Consider the following 16,393-nt stretch of genomic DNA (forward strand, 5'->3'; position numbering starts at 1 on the left):
AAGGGAGTGTTGAAAATCTAATGCAGTTTTGCCTCTTTTCAGTACCACTGACTTTTAGTTAAATGCTTTTTTATGTTATTATGGCTGTTTCCCAGTTGCCTACTACTCACAGAAATTAGGAAGAACAAGCTAAGGATTTGCGATACCTGGAACTTATATATATATATATATATATATATATATATATATATATATAATATACACACTATATATATGTATATATATATGTATATATATATATATACACACTATATATATGTATATATATATATGTATATACACACTATATATATACACTATGTACATAGTATATATATATATATATATATACGCACTATATATATACACTATGTACATAGTATATATATATATATACACGCACTATATATATACACTATGTACATAGTATATATATATACACGCACTATATATATACACTATGTACATAGTATATATATATACACGCACTATATATATACACTATGTACATAGTATATATATATATATATATACACTATATATATACACTATGTACATAGTATATATATATATAGTATATGTGTATATATATATATATACTATGTACATAGTGTATATATATATATATATACACATATACTATATATATATATTTTTAAATAACATACTAAACCATAGAAAATACACCTTCAACTTTGATAACTGATTTTCCCAATTTACTCCTCAGGTTTCTTGGAGAAACATCTACCATCTACTTATGGGGACAGCTGCCACAGTTACCTTAACAGCTAGCTGAAAAGGTAAACATTTATCTTGTTTGTATTATACAGAAAAAATGTCGTCCTCTGTTGACACATGCAGTATTTATAGGCATATTATCTGACTGTGGGGCAGCTGAGCTACCTTCACACCCAGCTGACGAACCAAAGAGAGAGAGTCTATGAGCCAAGCTCTGTGCCCTTCTTTTGCCCTGAAAGAGGAACTCAGGTGTGTTCAACAGTTGGACTGGAAACCCTGGGATTCCACTGGTACCTCTGGAACTCAGGGATGCTACATTTTCCCAGGAAGATCCAGACTATAAAGTGAGTATGTCAAAATACCGAACAATCCAGATGGCTGACTGACTAGCCCAAAGCTCATCATTTATACTTTAATTATGTTCATAAATCAAATGTTATAACCCACCAAACCTATTCTGAGACAGACCCAGACTCCAAGATTTATTTTTAAGTAATGAGGTAAGGCCAAGTACGTTTTCTGGGTGATCACTTTACGCCTCGGTTGGTGTTCTAAGGCACAAGGCTACCAGCCAAACGACACTTTCTGCCCAAGTGCAATAACTACCCAGAAACGTATCGCGCAGAATGGCCTAATGTCATTATAAAATGGAACTGCTATATAAAAATAAGAAAAATAGTTAGGTCTGTGCACTTATGGAACGTTAGAGTTATAGAGGTGGCATCACCAACAGCCAATCAATTAGGTCGAGTGATCTGAGGTTTTCCTAATACACTGTAATTTTTTAAAACCCTATAAAAGACATTTAGCAAGACTCTTACAGCAGGCAGGATTTGTTCATTAGTCAAAGTTGCACAGAGGGTTAAATACCAGGAGGCTTTAGGTCACACTACAGTAGCAACCAATTAAAAAAATAATATTAGAAAGACATTCCAATTTGATGAGGCTTTCTTTAAATGTGCTTTGCTCTCTCCATAAAGGGAAAAAAAATATATAAAAGGAAACTCTTGAAGAGGTTAGAACGGCTTGCTGGCAGATTACAATTGATTTCATGCCAGTCTGACCTTGCACCACATTCTATGATCTTTCCAGAAGATGAAACTCGAGACTCTATAACCTGTATATCACTTTCTTATGTAAATGAAAAGCCATCGTCTCCTCTCTGTATCACAACACCAATGTATCGGGTTTTGAAATTTATTAATTAAAAAAAAAAAAGGTACTCTGCAGTTTCCTTTTGCTTGGGAGGTCATCCTTCCCATGTACCAGTCAGGAGTAGAGCTGAGGCGGGAGGAAGACGCCCCTGATATCCCAGCACGAGACTTATTACCACGCGGGTCTCCCGACACTCTCTCCTGCTACGAATTTCTACTTCAGGTGATGCGGGCATCCAATGTCCTTGGGCGCTCTGACTGCAACCAGGTCCCACGGCTTGGGTGTAAATTTGCTCCTGCAACTACATTCAGGATACAGGCCCCTCATGGCCCTTCCTTAGCTTTTGTCCAATATTCTGAATATCCATCAGAGGGGGACTGAGGATGCCTGTGGAGCAAATGCGGATGGTTCCAGGGCCTAGCAGGGAGAGCTCAAGGGCAGTGAGGGCCCAGATGTATCAGAAGTTTGGGTCACCACCTGCGTGTTCGGCTGGGGAAGCATCAACCCAAGAGTCTTCGTCAATCACGGAGGATTACCGCAGTTTGGAGGAGCACGGCGATGCAAAGATTAACCTGAGATTTAGTGAGTATTAGGGGTTTTTTGAGTTCAAGGCGAGACTCGGCCCGCAAGGTAGGGCTGCTTGGATGGCTGCAAGAGGGCGGCTTAGCACTGAAGGAAGACAGCTTCTGGTAGCGTGAGGTGATCGGGCCTGGTTAGGGAACAGTCACAGCGAGCTTTCAGAGGACCTCCGCATCTTGCAAAAGGTTTGCTTTCTAATGTCATGATATGTTCATGAATAATTTTCACTGCCATTTATTTTGTCTGTTTGCAAAAGGTGAAGGACCTCCCGCTGCTACATCTGTACTAGAATCGGGGCGCCGCAACTGTACCTGCGGAGGACAGAGCCATGGTTTGACAGAGTCAAACCTGGTGGGGGGGTGGGACCGGAGAGCACGCGCCCCGCCCCCCCCCCCTCCCCCCACCGAGGCAGGAATGCGGTTCCTTCCCCTCGCAACTTGCAAGTCGTTCTGTGGATACCGAAATTACTGTTTACCCAACAGAATCAAATTTTATTCGGCGACGTTTGCGACAGAAGGTGGTTTCCAGAGCTTGCGAAGCGGGCTGCACACTCGCACAGTACTCCTCCCCGTCTTGGAGAAATCTTTAAAATTTTGGAAGTGAACCCTGAGCAAGAAAAGTCTTCCAGCGTGATTTTCTCCCAAAGAAGGTCAGCTCCGTAAGAAGAAAAGTGTTCGTTCGCTCTTTTGTATCCCTGGTACCTAGTACGGTGCCAGTGCAGTAGGCATTCGATACTTGTTTACCAAGCTGATGGATGAATAAGAACGTGGAGAAATCTACCACGCAGCATGAACTCCTAGTCCAAGCCCTGCTACTCACTCAAAAGAGAAAATCAATGTGTGAATACATGTGAACCCTGTTACAAGATAAACTGGGCCCATTAAAATTTTTGAGGGCTTATGTGAGCATACGTTGATTCGAATAGGGCAACACCAAACTAAACATGCTCTAGCCACAGAGGCTAGGGAGGTTTTTTACAGAGAAGAAAGGGAAACAAAGCAAAGGACATTATTTGATTGTTCGTGGCTTAAGCAGTTGCCTTATTTGGGGAAAGCCTAGTTAGCTGTTCCTGAATGGTTGTGGCTTCAGTTTCATTTCTTTGGAGTATGGGGACTTTGGCTCTAGTTTAGGGTTGACCCCATAGGCTACCCAAGGCATTAGAGCCACCCCAGTCTTGTTTAATCACTTCGACAGCCCTCAGCACAAATTATTATTGTATTATTCTTTCGAAGGTCAATCCAGCTCCCCAAATGTGAGACTCAGCTCAGGTGTTCTGATTTGCTGCCTCCATTTCACTACACATATATTTAGCATTTCTGGCATAGCTCAAGCTGGTATCTTAAGGGAAATCATAAAGGATGCTGTTTGACCACTGGCTTTAGATTTTCAGAGTTTTAACTCCACAACCATTTATCCTTCCCCAGAATCGAAATTTGACCTTGAGTTAAAAACCATTAGGAGTACACATTAGATGACTACTTTCACTGTGTAAGTGTTCGATGCCCACAAGCCCCAGGGACACGTCTTCCCCCAAATACGTCAGGTCAGACAGAGAGATGTTGGAGGACAGTCCTTTGTAAGAGGCCTCTGTCTACCGAGCGTGCCTTCAGAAGAAGGTAGGGGTGATGGCTTTCTTCCTTGAAGGATCATGTCATCCAAGTCTTGCTCATAATGCATTTGGCCTGACATTTACTCTTTTTTTTTTTTTTTTTTTTTTAATGTTGGTCCCTCAGCCTCCTGCCCCCTCTGGTGCCGTAGAACGCTCCGTGAACAAGCTACAGAGTTAATAATAACGGGAATTTGGCCCCGCCACCGCTCTGTGACAATGCAAAAAATGACAGCTTAAACATTCGTTTGAATCAGGGGGTCTCTGTGAGGAATAATAAATACCAGAATAACTTCCCTGAAACTCAATTCACTGCTTTAAAAAAAAATAAAAATAAAAGAAAGGGAGAGTGGGAGGAAGAAGGTATTCTGTTAAAAGAGGAGACTGGAGATCAGAGAGAAACCGGCCCAATCGGGAAATGCCAGCTATTAGGCCGTGAAGAATACAATGTGGGAACAGAAATGAGGGGGGGAGGATCGATACAGGAGCCGCTCTTGGAAACTATGTCTTATTCTCCACTCCGAGCAGGAAAGATTTTCCTATTTCCAGGTTTTTCTCCCTCCTTCACTGCAGGGCACTGTCGATACCAGAGAAACATTTATTTTGGCACAGATAAAGAACAGGTTTTGATCATCCCCTCAATGCCCAATTTTCCCCCAATCAAGGGAATGAAAGAAGAAATCTAGCCTTCCCTGGATCTTGGATGAACAGGAATATGGATTTACAAACTATCTGCCTATAGGGAGTCAATAAAACTCATTTTGAAAATGATGCCTACGTACCCGATGAACCATCAGATGATAATCAGAGGAGGGAAGTTATTCAAACATCCATTTCTATAGTCTTTGTTTTCATTCTCCCTTTCAAAACTCATCTCAATTTCTCTCTCTCTCTTCTTCTTCTTCTTCTTTTTTTTAAAATATGTACACACACAAAACCCTCACAAGATGAGAATTTTTGCAAAACATTTTAAAGAGCAAGGCTGTGATGGGAGAAAGCAAAAGACACACGGCAGCGATACAAGAGCTGCGGATTCACCTCAGTCCAGAGTGAGGCTTTTCCCGCTTTGCACGGCAACCTGAATTCCATACCGAGGGTCACAGATCCTCTTTGAATTGCCAGCTTACGTCGCTATGTGTTGCCACCTTGATGCTATTTAAACAGTTTTCTTTTAACGCTCAGACAGTGAACTGTTCTCCTTTAAACAGGCTTTTATTTGACAAGAGTACGTTCCTGCAGATCTGAAGCTCCACTAACCGTGCCACAATTGTGCCATGCTCCGCTATAATCAACCGTGTTGTACATTTGAGCAACGCTACGCACACAGACACGCGGAAGGAAAAAAAAATGCGCAGAAAGAATTTAGGGTCATATAGCTCAGAACATTAAAAGGCAAAACTGTTCTCTGCCTCACATCTAAGGCAGGAGAGCTTTGAATGCCAGCTTCCGCGCATAATTATTTTCTGTTTTAAACATTTAACTGCGTGCTGCTGCTGTATCCTTGCTGAGGCTCACAATGAAAGCTACAAAACTAAGAGCCCTACTGTATGTTCGTCATTCCCGGCAACGTTCCTATGAGAAAACCTTATTAATGAGCTTGCAAACGAGCACCCAACAGGGAAATGTCACAAACAAGAGTGGCTAATGCCCCAGAAAATCAAATAACTGAACACTTGGCTGATTGTGGTGCCTTTCATATTTATAATAAAAAAGAGGGGGGGGGGCTTTAATTCACTAATTCTGAAGGGGTCAACACCTTGCTGAACAAAACAACTCATTTATTTATGTTCAGAAATCTCCAGATGATAAATTACATTGATGTTAATCACTTCAATGCATACTACACAATTAATATCTGTACTCACCACAAACTTAAAGATTATTAAAAGTATGACAGCATACACATCTGGCTGATTTTTCACATAATTGGGCACACCAATTTCTCCCGGTACCACAAATAAGGGTCCTAACAAACAAACACTGCAAGATTCTGTGTTCAATTAATTAGGACTTAAATCCACAAGACGAAAGCGATTCCAAGCTGCAGCTCGAGCCTGGTCTTCTGTACAATATGGTAGCACTCTATCTTACCCCTCCTCCTTTCCCCGCCATATTTAGGGTAAGCTATCTAGTGACATACAATGTAGGTGTTCATTATTTCCTTTTTTTAAAAGTAATTTGTTTTTTTTTTTTTAACGTTTATTTATTTTTGAGACAGAGAGAGACAGAGCATGAACGGGGAGGGTCAGAGAGAGAGGGAGACACAGAATCCGAAGCAGGCTCCAGGCTCTGAGCTGTCAGCACAGAGCTCGACACGGGGCTCGAACCCACGGACCACGAGATCATGACCTGAGCCGAAGCCGGACGCTTAACCGACTGAGCCACCCAGGCGCCCCTAAGAGTAATTTCTTAAAAGAACATAATTTATATAGAATTCAAATCCATTATCTGCCATTTAACCCTGTTCATATCCTGACCAATACCCATTTGTCTTTGATGAGGTAGAAAAGGTTTCCATAAGGCTTCATGTAACAAAATGGGTCAGGACTGAACCAAGTGGGTATATTTAATACCAACTCCATTAGGGTCACATTTCCCCAGCAAGGTAGTCCTATTTACCCAGAAAACAGCAATGCTTAATCTGAGGTTCACGGACAAGCTCAGTATTTAATGGTAATAACCTAATGCTTGTAACTGTTATCATCAGGAATTGTTTTAGGTAGCAAAGAAAAGGACATTAAAAAATAATAGCTATATATTTGCAGTGATGTTTATTAAGCAAAATACATATAGCAAATAAAAATCCTAACTTGATAGCTATTTTTACACAGGTCTTTGTTAGGGAAAAGTGATAGAGTGACTTAAAGGCAAATTCTTTATTTTTATTATTATTATTATTTATTTGTTTATTTTTTCTTTTTTTAAATTTAACATTTATTTGTTTTTGAGAGACAGAGAGAGAAAGAGCATGAGCAAGGGAGGGGCAGAGAGCGAGGGAGACACAGAAGCTGAAGCAGGCTCCAGGCTCTGAGCTGTCAGCACAGAGCCTGATGCAGGACTTGAACCCACGAACTGGGAGATCATGACCTGAGCCAAAGTCGGATGCTCAACCGGCTGAGCCACCCAGGCGTCCCATTTTTTATTAATTTTTAAATGCTTATTTATTTTTTAGAGAGAGAGCGAGCGAGTGCATGGGAGGGGCAAAGAGCGAGAGGGACGGAGTACCTGAAGCAGGCTCTGAGCAGTCAGTGCACAGCCTGACACAGGGCTGGCATTCAAACAGTGAGATCATGATCTAAGCCAAAGTCAGACGCTTAACCAACTGAGCCACGCAGTTGCCCCTTAAAGACAAATTCTAAATGAGGTAAAGGCACAGATGACCTGTGGATATGGGAAGAAAACTGGTCCTCGAATCAATGAAGTTAGGATAAATCTTTAGGATAAATGGACTCCTTAAATTGTAAGCAAAACGTGGTGAATATGTAATTTTGTTCCTCTTTTCCAGGTCTACGAGATTTTTATATTTATTTATTTATTATTTTAATGTTTATTTATTTTTGAGAGGGGGGAGGGGCAGAGAGAGAGGGAGACAGAGAATCCGAAGCAGGCTCCAGGCTCTGAGCTGTCAGCACAGAGCCCGACGCGGGGCTCAAGCTCACGGACCATGAGATCATGACCTGAGCTGAAGTTGGCCACTTAACCTACTGGGCCTCCCAGACGCCCCAAGGTTTAGGGGACCTTTAAAGGGCTTTTAAGAAGGTTAAGAGCTGCTGACTTTAAGGGTTTGGGCCGATTAAAAAGTGAGGGTCTAATGTAACTCCTCATAGAAGATCTCAAATAATTCCACATGCATGCAGACTGGCTGCTGAATCTCAGGTACTTAAGTATCTCTTCTTTTCTCACTGCCATCAAGACACGGGGCTGCCTGTCTGCAGAGAGAGATGGGGTTAAACCACCAAGTGCTGGCCAATGACTGACAGAGCTTTAGCGCCCAATGACTGAGTGCCTTAGGCATTTGAGGCAGGAGGCTTTTGCGTTATCGCACAGCTGCTGGTGTTCAGGAGAGGAAAGCTGGTAGGAAATGAGGTAGAGAATTCCAGTCGTGTTCGAAGGAGCTACTTAAGGAATTCCTAGCTGACTCTGCCAAGTAGTCAGTAACGCTCCAGGAATGGAGGGTAGTGAACTGTCAGGTGACTTTCTTGAGCACAGAGTCTTATTCAAGATGCCAAACCAGACTCTAAATTCCCATTCAGATTAATATAATGGTTGATCACTCTTAACCTTTTTTTATGCAAAAAGCCTTTCTCTTTATATACATTCTGTAAAGGGAAGTATCAGGAGTAAAATGCCTGTGTGGTCCACTTTGGATAACAATAATAATAATAATAATAATAATAATAATAATAATAAACCCAGCCTCCTATACGAGGGTGCCATGTTAGAATTCACAAGTGATAGGCGTGTCTTCGTTTTTGGAAGGCACTGGTCACTTCCCTCTGGTGGAGGGCCCGCGGTACTCTGTAAGACTGAAGTCAATCAAATGGATTGAGAGAGGGAGCTCTATTCCTTTTCCTAGAAGGACAAACCTCTCTTGAATCTACAGGACACGGAAGACAAAGACACTCTGGGGACCCGGAAAGAGTTTAGGGGTGGTGACTGGGTGAACTTCTAGTCAGGTTTCACAAAGGAGTTAATGTATTATTAAAGCTAATGGGCCCCTACAAGGAAAGTTAATGGATATTAAGTTTGCTTAAATGAATTACATATTAACAAAGTCACAAGAAATCTACTATCTGCCAATTTAGATAATATCTGATCGTTTCTGTTTTCCCATTATAGGGACATTACACCACAATAGTTTTAGTGATATGAAAATTATAAGCATGATGCCCATAATGAAGCTACATAATGAAGGAGATGAGATGAATTAACAAGAAAAACCTGCATTATGTAATGTTAAATTGAGCCCAACTCACAGAGTAGGAAAAGGTTGAGAATGAGATCGGTGTCTTAGGAGCAACTTTTTATACCTTTTCCCGGCCCCTGTTTGGCTCGGGCAATTCAAACATGTGATGGAGACCGTAGTGGGCTGAACGGTGGCCCCCAAAAGATAGGCCCAGGTCCTAACCCCGGAGCCTGCGAATGCGACCTTACTTGGAAAAAGAGGTCTTTGCGGATGTAATCAAGTTCAGGATCGTGAGATGGGACCATTCTGGATTAGCAGGGTGGGCACTAACTCCCACAGCAAGTGTCCTTACAAGAGACATGCAGAGAAGAGAAGGCTGTGTCGAGGCAATGCAAGAGACTGGAAACAGGCAGCCACAGATCAGGGAATACTGGGGCCCCCAGAAACCAGAAAAGACAAGGAAGCCTTTTCTCCTGGAGCCTTTTGAGGGAGTGTGGCCCTGTCACCCGTTCGATTTTAGACACCTGCCCTCTAGAACCATGAGAAAATAAATTTGTTGTTCTAAGCCACCAAGTTTGCAGTAATTTATTAGAGTGGCTCTAGCAAATGAACGGACAGATTCACAGGTGGTAATGCTTTGCGTCTATCAGACACCCCCCCCCCCCCCCCCCCCCCCCCCCCGTCACTCCCTTTCCAACCAAACTCTTACAGCATTTCCACCATGTGCATTCACATATCACCTGCAAGTTTTTCACAGGCCTCTCAGTTACAGAAGCTCCCTGATTTAAAAAAAAAAAAAAAGTGAGAAGTTGGCTACTTGGTCGCAACTTTGCTGCAAGGATGGTTTTGTGCAGAAAACATTTTGGCAAGCGGAAGAGTCCAGAGAGAAAACAAGGGGAGCATCCTGAGTTCATCGGGCACAGTGAGGAGACAGCCCCACTCACCACGATCTAGCTGCTATCGATGAAGCTACTGAGATGGTGGCAGTGATCTCAAAAGAGTTCCACTTTTAAACTCATTGCTACACTTTAAGCTGAAAATGGAAGAGAATGTGCAATGTAAAACGACATGCTGATGCAGAATGGGAATAAAAGCCCCTCTATAAAAAAAAAAAAAAAAGAAAGAAAAGAGAATTCAGTACTTCTGATGGGGCCAAGAAAGTGGGAGGGATCACCTTAGGTTGTAAAGTTCACAAAGGAATGATTACAGTCAATATTCACAAAAGGCAATTAATTAAGTCATGTGGTAGAACAGATTGGGATCATCTTAAAGTTTTGCATTTGGGTTAAATGCAGTATTTTGAAAATCCTCACTGGCACTCGATAATATGGCAGCGTTTCAGGAAAATAATCCTTTGATTATTTCACTACTAAGACAACAAGATATAAACTCTACACTATATAAAACATATGTGTTCAATAAATGGCTTCTGAAACGTTTCTAGGCAACTGCTCCTCTGCGCTCTCGGTATAAAATACTCGGGTACCACTGCGGTTTGAACCTGTGTGTCCCGCCCTCCCCAAATCCGTCTGTCGAAGTCGCAGTGCCCACTGTTGAGGATCTGAGGAGGCGGGGCCTTTGGGATCAGTGCCCTCGGACCTTGGAAAGCAGCCCCCAGAGAGAGCTCTAGCCGCTTCCGCCCCACGAGGACGCAGCGAGGAGGCGGTGGCTGAGAGCCAGGAAAAGGGCTTTCTCCTGAACAGAACCATGCTGGTCGGCCTTCATCTTGGACTTTCCGGCCTCCAGGGCTGTGAGAGAGAAATCACCGCTGCTTACAAGGCACGCCGTCTGTGGTACCTGGTTAAGGCAGCCCCGAGCGCACTGGCAGGTACTCACACTGGACTTCCAGGTACCGCTGCGTCTGCAAGTTTCCGGTCACGGCAGGGTGCTCTACCTGGCAGATCACTGGGACCCCATCATCCTCCTTGTGAACCTTCAGCATCAGCTGGCTCGTCACAGTGTACATGTCTGACCACTCCTCCACCTCCGATTTGCCTGGGGGACACAGGATACACCGAGACCTCAGTCGAGTGAATTTCTATCACCCTGATTTTATATATTCCCCACTGCTCGCCTGCCCCACCATCGCCATTTTAACAAAGGTGATGGAAGTCACCTGGGCAGGGTAAGCTGTGGGTAGATCACGGATAAAATGATAACTTCCTACTTTTCAACTTTGCAGGATAGTAGGTAAGATGTATTGCAACCCCACATAATATATACTATTTTAATTTAACTGTATTACATATGCGTCTTCTAGCTTAAAACCTCCCACCAAAAGGCAGCTGAAAGTTGAACCACCGTGCCATCTGACTGCTGATGGCGTTTTGGAGGAGGAAAAGAGAAGCGCTTTTCACCCCTACAACCATCTGAACTTGAAACGTCTAGTAGGCTGTCGTGCGGTTTAAAAATTCCAGGACATCATCCAAATCTCCTAAGTAATTCAATCAGGAATAGAGATATAAACAAGCCCCTCTGCCCACCCCATCAGCAACAATTAGGAGGGAAAGTAACTAAATGGATTTACATAATTGAAATTGTAATTGAAATGTTTCAACTCTGAGACTTTTGGAAGACCACAGAAAATGTAGTGGCGGTGGGTAGAGCAAAGTCAGATACAGGCTTCGGGCCAGATGGGAGACATGTCCAAGAACACCCAGAAAAGGAGGGAGGAGGCTTCCGGATGGGATGAATAGGCCAACGTGGCCCCTTTCCTGAACTCAGCACTCCCCGGGACATAGCGCACCATTAACTTTCTTTTAATGTTTTGTATTTATTGGTACACATTTAATGGCTCAATTCACTTAGAAAAGCAGAGGGGAAATGAGAAACTCCTTCCTTCCAAAACCATACCTAGGAAATAGGAGATTAAAACAGAGCAAGCTTTTTGAAACTTAAGCCGTTATATATAGATTTATCTCTTTCTAGATATAGATTTTTATATCCCCTTTCTAAAAGGGCTTATTCTTTTCTTCCTGGCACTCCTGATTTATTTAACAAGCACATACAGAGCACTTACCTTGCCCCAGACACCAGCTACAAGCTTTACAAACATTCACTCATTTCATCTTCCTAAGAATCCCATAAAATCTGTAATCTTAATATCCCCATTTTAGCAGAAACTGCGGCACACAGCTAGCATTTCTGTCCAATGACCAGAGGAGGTTAGCCCCCGGGGACTACTTGGAAAGGGATAAGAATGCCGACATGTACCTTAAGGGTACATTTGACACTTAAGGGTCAAATAGGGGACGGGCTGTGGCCACGGCGATGACGAAGGTGGCAGATGTTTGCAGGATCTGCCTGTGCTGCTGTCACAAACTGGGAACTTGGCAAAAGAACGGGCTGGTGAAATGCGCAACTGAAGCACAGGTGCCATGAGAGAAGGGGGGCCTGCAGATTCACAGTGAAGATAAAATTCTTAGTCCACTTGGCAGAGCCGTCCCTGCAGGAAAGCACATGGTCCGTGAGCGGACAGTGCGGTAAGGCATGTTAGAATGACCTGGAGTTCAGCATGAAGGCTGTTAGACTATTTTTTTTTTAATGTGTAACATGAGAAAGTGGGGTTCTGACCCACCCTGGGTCACAGGGTAAATGAGAACCTGAGTTCAGTGACCCCTCTAACACTTCTTCCCAGTTTAAAGAGTTCTGGTGTATAAGTCTAGTTCTTTCTGAGCGTTGGGAGTAAATATCCAGGAACACGTATCACCACAAACCCTCAAACCACCTAAGGAGGATATGCATTAGATTCAATAAAGTGCCCTTAGGCTTTGGCTTCAGATGCATTTAGCAATTGATTATAAACCACACTTATATGGATATTTTTGTTTTAGGGGCATGTTTTGCATTTATCTTGCGTTTCCACAAAGGTAGATGCCCTTGCAGGAATCAGGTGCCCACTGACAGGGGCAGCCCGCGCCTCACCTTTTAGCTCCTTGTTCCCTTTGAACCACCTGATAGTCGTGGCTGGTTTGCTGGCCATGGCGGTGCAGTTGACTTCGATCTCCTCGCCTTCCACCGCGGTGTCTTTCTGGATATCGATCATCAGATTGCGTGGTGGGACTACAAATTAAACATGTGCGCTTTTTAAACACAGAATCCATTTCTGCACATGGCCTTCTTTTCATTAGAAACTAGCACCACTGCTATCAAAAAGAGGAGACAAATAACGGACGTTCCTGATGGGAATTTAAAACAAACTGCTACCAGAGGGGAAAAAAGAAGTACAAAGCCATTATCAAACAAGGTGAATCATATCATGCACGAGTTGTGAGTTTAGAATTTCTCTCCTAAAGTCACCTTATAAAAAATGCCCATTCTCCCACTCCCCTAACTTTTCAATGACCAAGCTGTAACAATGTAGGTATCAGATGAGCTGTCAATCGGTTATTAGAAAATTGAACAGGAAGTAGATACAAACGTAAGATGAGCAAACTCTATTGAAATTATCATCCTTATCTGGAAGGATGTGAAAGGACTGCTTCTCCTTGAACTCAACCCTTGGATTTCAATCTTCATATAAAAGATTCCAAAGACAACCAGCTTTGGAATCAAAGACCTGGAGTCCCTTAAAACAATCACTCACCATAAATATACGTAGAAAAGTTGTGCCTCGGAACCAGTTGCATTCAGTTAAAAATATTCATAGAGCACCAGAATGCGATCATGACCTCCAATGGATGGCATGGTAAAAAACCACTGGCTATGAAGATGCAGTAATATAGGAAATGCCAGTTAATTTGCATTTTCCCACGTCATTTTCCCACGTTCTGAAATCTCATGCTCCAGGTTTTAGACAGCAAAGGTGAACAAGACTATTAAGTGCTTACAAGTCAACTTTATACATCAGAATTAAAGCCACTCTTTTTAAAACACACTAGAGCATATGAAATAAGATGGTCAGGATAAAATATTTTAGGGCTACAATGCTGAATATCAAATCCAGAGTATGTAAGATGATGGGGATGGTGAAGAAAGTACGTTATCTTGTATGGAGCTGAGTTGGCAGTGAAACGTTGCGTAAGGTGCAACCTTACCTCAAGACTGAGCTTCTTGAAATAAAAATCAGTAAGAATACTGAATTCAGTAGAGTGAATCTAAGACTATGTGCCCTGACCACCATGAATAAGCAAAGACAGTTCTGAGACTTATGATTAATAAGTTTCTCAACTCAGAAGAGAAACAAGAAATTAAATATGTATAAACATGCCATCCCGATGATCAAGTTGAATAATAAATCTCTGATACCGCTTCAATAAATTATGGGATTAAACCACGTATTTGGGATTTCCAACTGTTCCAGCCCAATGCAAAATTCTGTGTACGGGAAGACTTTTACACTGAACTGAAGCCCTTAAAATTCCTACTGAGAACGACGGAAAAGGAAACAGACATGTTGCGTATGTTTCTCAGCAAGACAGTGTGTAGGGGGTGTGTGTGTGGAGGGGTAGCTATTAGAGCGAACCCAGGCCTCTTCTTTGTTCCCTGTGTAAAAGGAAAAGAACACATTTGCTCAACTGGATGTGTTGCCCAAGTGATATGGCCCAAGTGAGTAGTTAAACGTGGCCAAAAACTACCCTTGCTTACGTTAATAAATAAATAAATACATACATACATACATAAATAAATAAATAAGCAGAAAGAGAGAGAGTCTAACATCCAATTTGGAATTGCACATCTGCCAGCATTTTAAGAGACACAGAAAAGCAGTTACAAAAGTAAATGGGACGGCTTCAGCTAGCTATTTCCTTAACAGAGATATTCTTGCCAGATGACAATCAGGACGGTTATGGATTTTCATCACGCACCTAGATGGTTGATACAGAATACACAGAGAGACTGCATGTTTAGGACCAACAAATACTATCCAATTCTAAGTGCAGTATCATAGGGATATTGAAACAAAATGCTATTGTTAGAGCAAATGTCAGAGGAGAAGGCTGCCCAAGCCTAGAGAAAATAAGATCTCGGTGAGCTAGGAGGAACAAAAGTAAGAGGCGCTAAGATAAAACGCCAAAGAGTAAAAGACGCGGGAATGTCCCCCTACAGATGGAGGAATCAAAGTCGAATGAGAATTCTTGTCAAGGTTCAGACAAAACTAAAAGTGATTTCTGATGTTGCCATACGCGATGATTCCCAATGAGAAACGTAACTGAAGAGATATTCCTCAGTTTAAGGAAATTCAAACTGAGTAGCGGAGACTCAAGGAAAGCGGTTCTCTTCGGCCATGACAAAGAGGGCAGATAGATAGCGTTCTCTTTCCTAGAAGTTGCTACAGAAGGGAGTCAGCTGCATTCCACCTTGTGTGCCCAACTTTGTGGAGGAAACCCTTAAGGCTCGCTCTGTGGTAACCTGGGGATCTTGATGGGAAGAGACCCAGGAGTAGTTAAAAAGGCTGCGGCACGTACTGCTGTCAAGTCTCAATGACACCCAGCCTCCAACATGGGCTTTGTCGGGTATTTGCTTTCTGTGTGTTCCTGAGTATCTTTCCTCCACACTCTCCTTGTTCATGCTGAGCCTGAAGACGGCTTTAGCTCCCCTCATCACAGGCTTCTCCTAACCGCCACTAGGTGTTCTTCAGCGGTATTCTCTCTGCAAGATGGAGTCGGTCATGGAGACGATGGCATGCTCTTTCCACATTACCAGTAATGTCTGCTGGTTCAAAAGGGCAGGTATAAATGAGGCCAGAGGAATACTTACCAATGCCTCTTAGATTTTCTTTGGAGGTTGGGAGTCTGACCGGCAGCAAAGAGACCCTCATCTGGATTACTAGTGTTTGACATGGTCCCTGCTAACTCTTCCTCTTCTGCAGCAGATATACCGTGAAGTTCCCTAACCCTTCAGGGTGACGCAGCACTGTCTCCTAGGGTTATCTTCCTGAAGAGCTAACGTTACCTAACTTCACGGCTAAGGTACACATATGGAAAATTTCCCAAGTCTGGGAAAACAGGGCCAGTGCAGGAGAATAAAGGACTCGTTTAGTGTGGAGAAGAGCATCCTGAGAGAGTGGAGTGATTTTTTTTTTCCAAGTCCACACTGTTCTTAAGATTGTGGCCAGGATTTCTGACTTTACGAATATGAGAAGAAGAAAACAGTCAAGTACAGTGGGAGTCGTGTGGTTTACAAACATAAAATCAAATATGATCATGTGAGTCCTAATGGTTTATTGATATCAGTAATAAAGGTGACTTCTCTCTGATTTTTTTTTTTCAAAAGCAAGAAAGCTTTGGAAAATATAAATGAGGCAATTTAAGTGTTTCTTAAAAAATGGTGCAGGGCAAGAAAAACTTAAAGTTTATTTTGGTCTGTTAATTGTCCCCTGTTCTCCCTTTAACTCCGTAACGTCTACTCTAATACAAAAGTGGTTAGTAAAGTATAAAAATCCATTTATACAAAAAATGAATTGAAACTGCTACTAACCAGAGAATACA

The 16,393-nt window shown here is 42.5% G+C and overlaps 1 protein-coding gene across 5 annotated transcripts in view; it reads right to left on the reverse strand.

The window, feature by feature from the left end:
* The window catches only part of CADM1 (cell adhesion molecule 1), a 329,962-nt gene that overhangs the window by 46,158 nt on the left and 267,411 nt on the right, over positions 1–16,393 (reverse strand). For all 5 annotated transcript variants that reach the window (XM_042906897.1, XM_042906896.1, XM_042906895.1 and 2 more), the window contains exons 4-5: positions 12,888–13,025; positions 10,800–10,958 (exon numbers count right to left, since the gene is read on the reverse strand). In XM_042906897.1, coding sequence (XP_042762831.1) covers positions 10,800–10,958; positions 12,888–13,025 — 297 coding nt within the window. The remainder of the gene's footprint in view (positions 1–10,799; positions 10,959–12,887; positions 13,026–16,393) is intronic.

Source organism: Panthera leo, chromosome D1 (genome assembly GCF_018350215.1).
Source record: "Panthera leo isolate Ple1 chromosome D1, P.leo_Ple1_pat1.1, whole genome shotgun sequence".
Lineage (NCBI taxonomy): Eukaryota > Metazoa > Chordata > Mammalia > Carnivora > Felidae > Panthera > Panthera leo.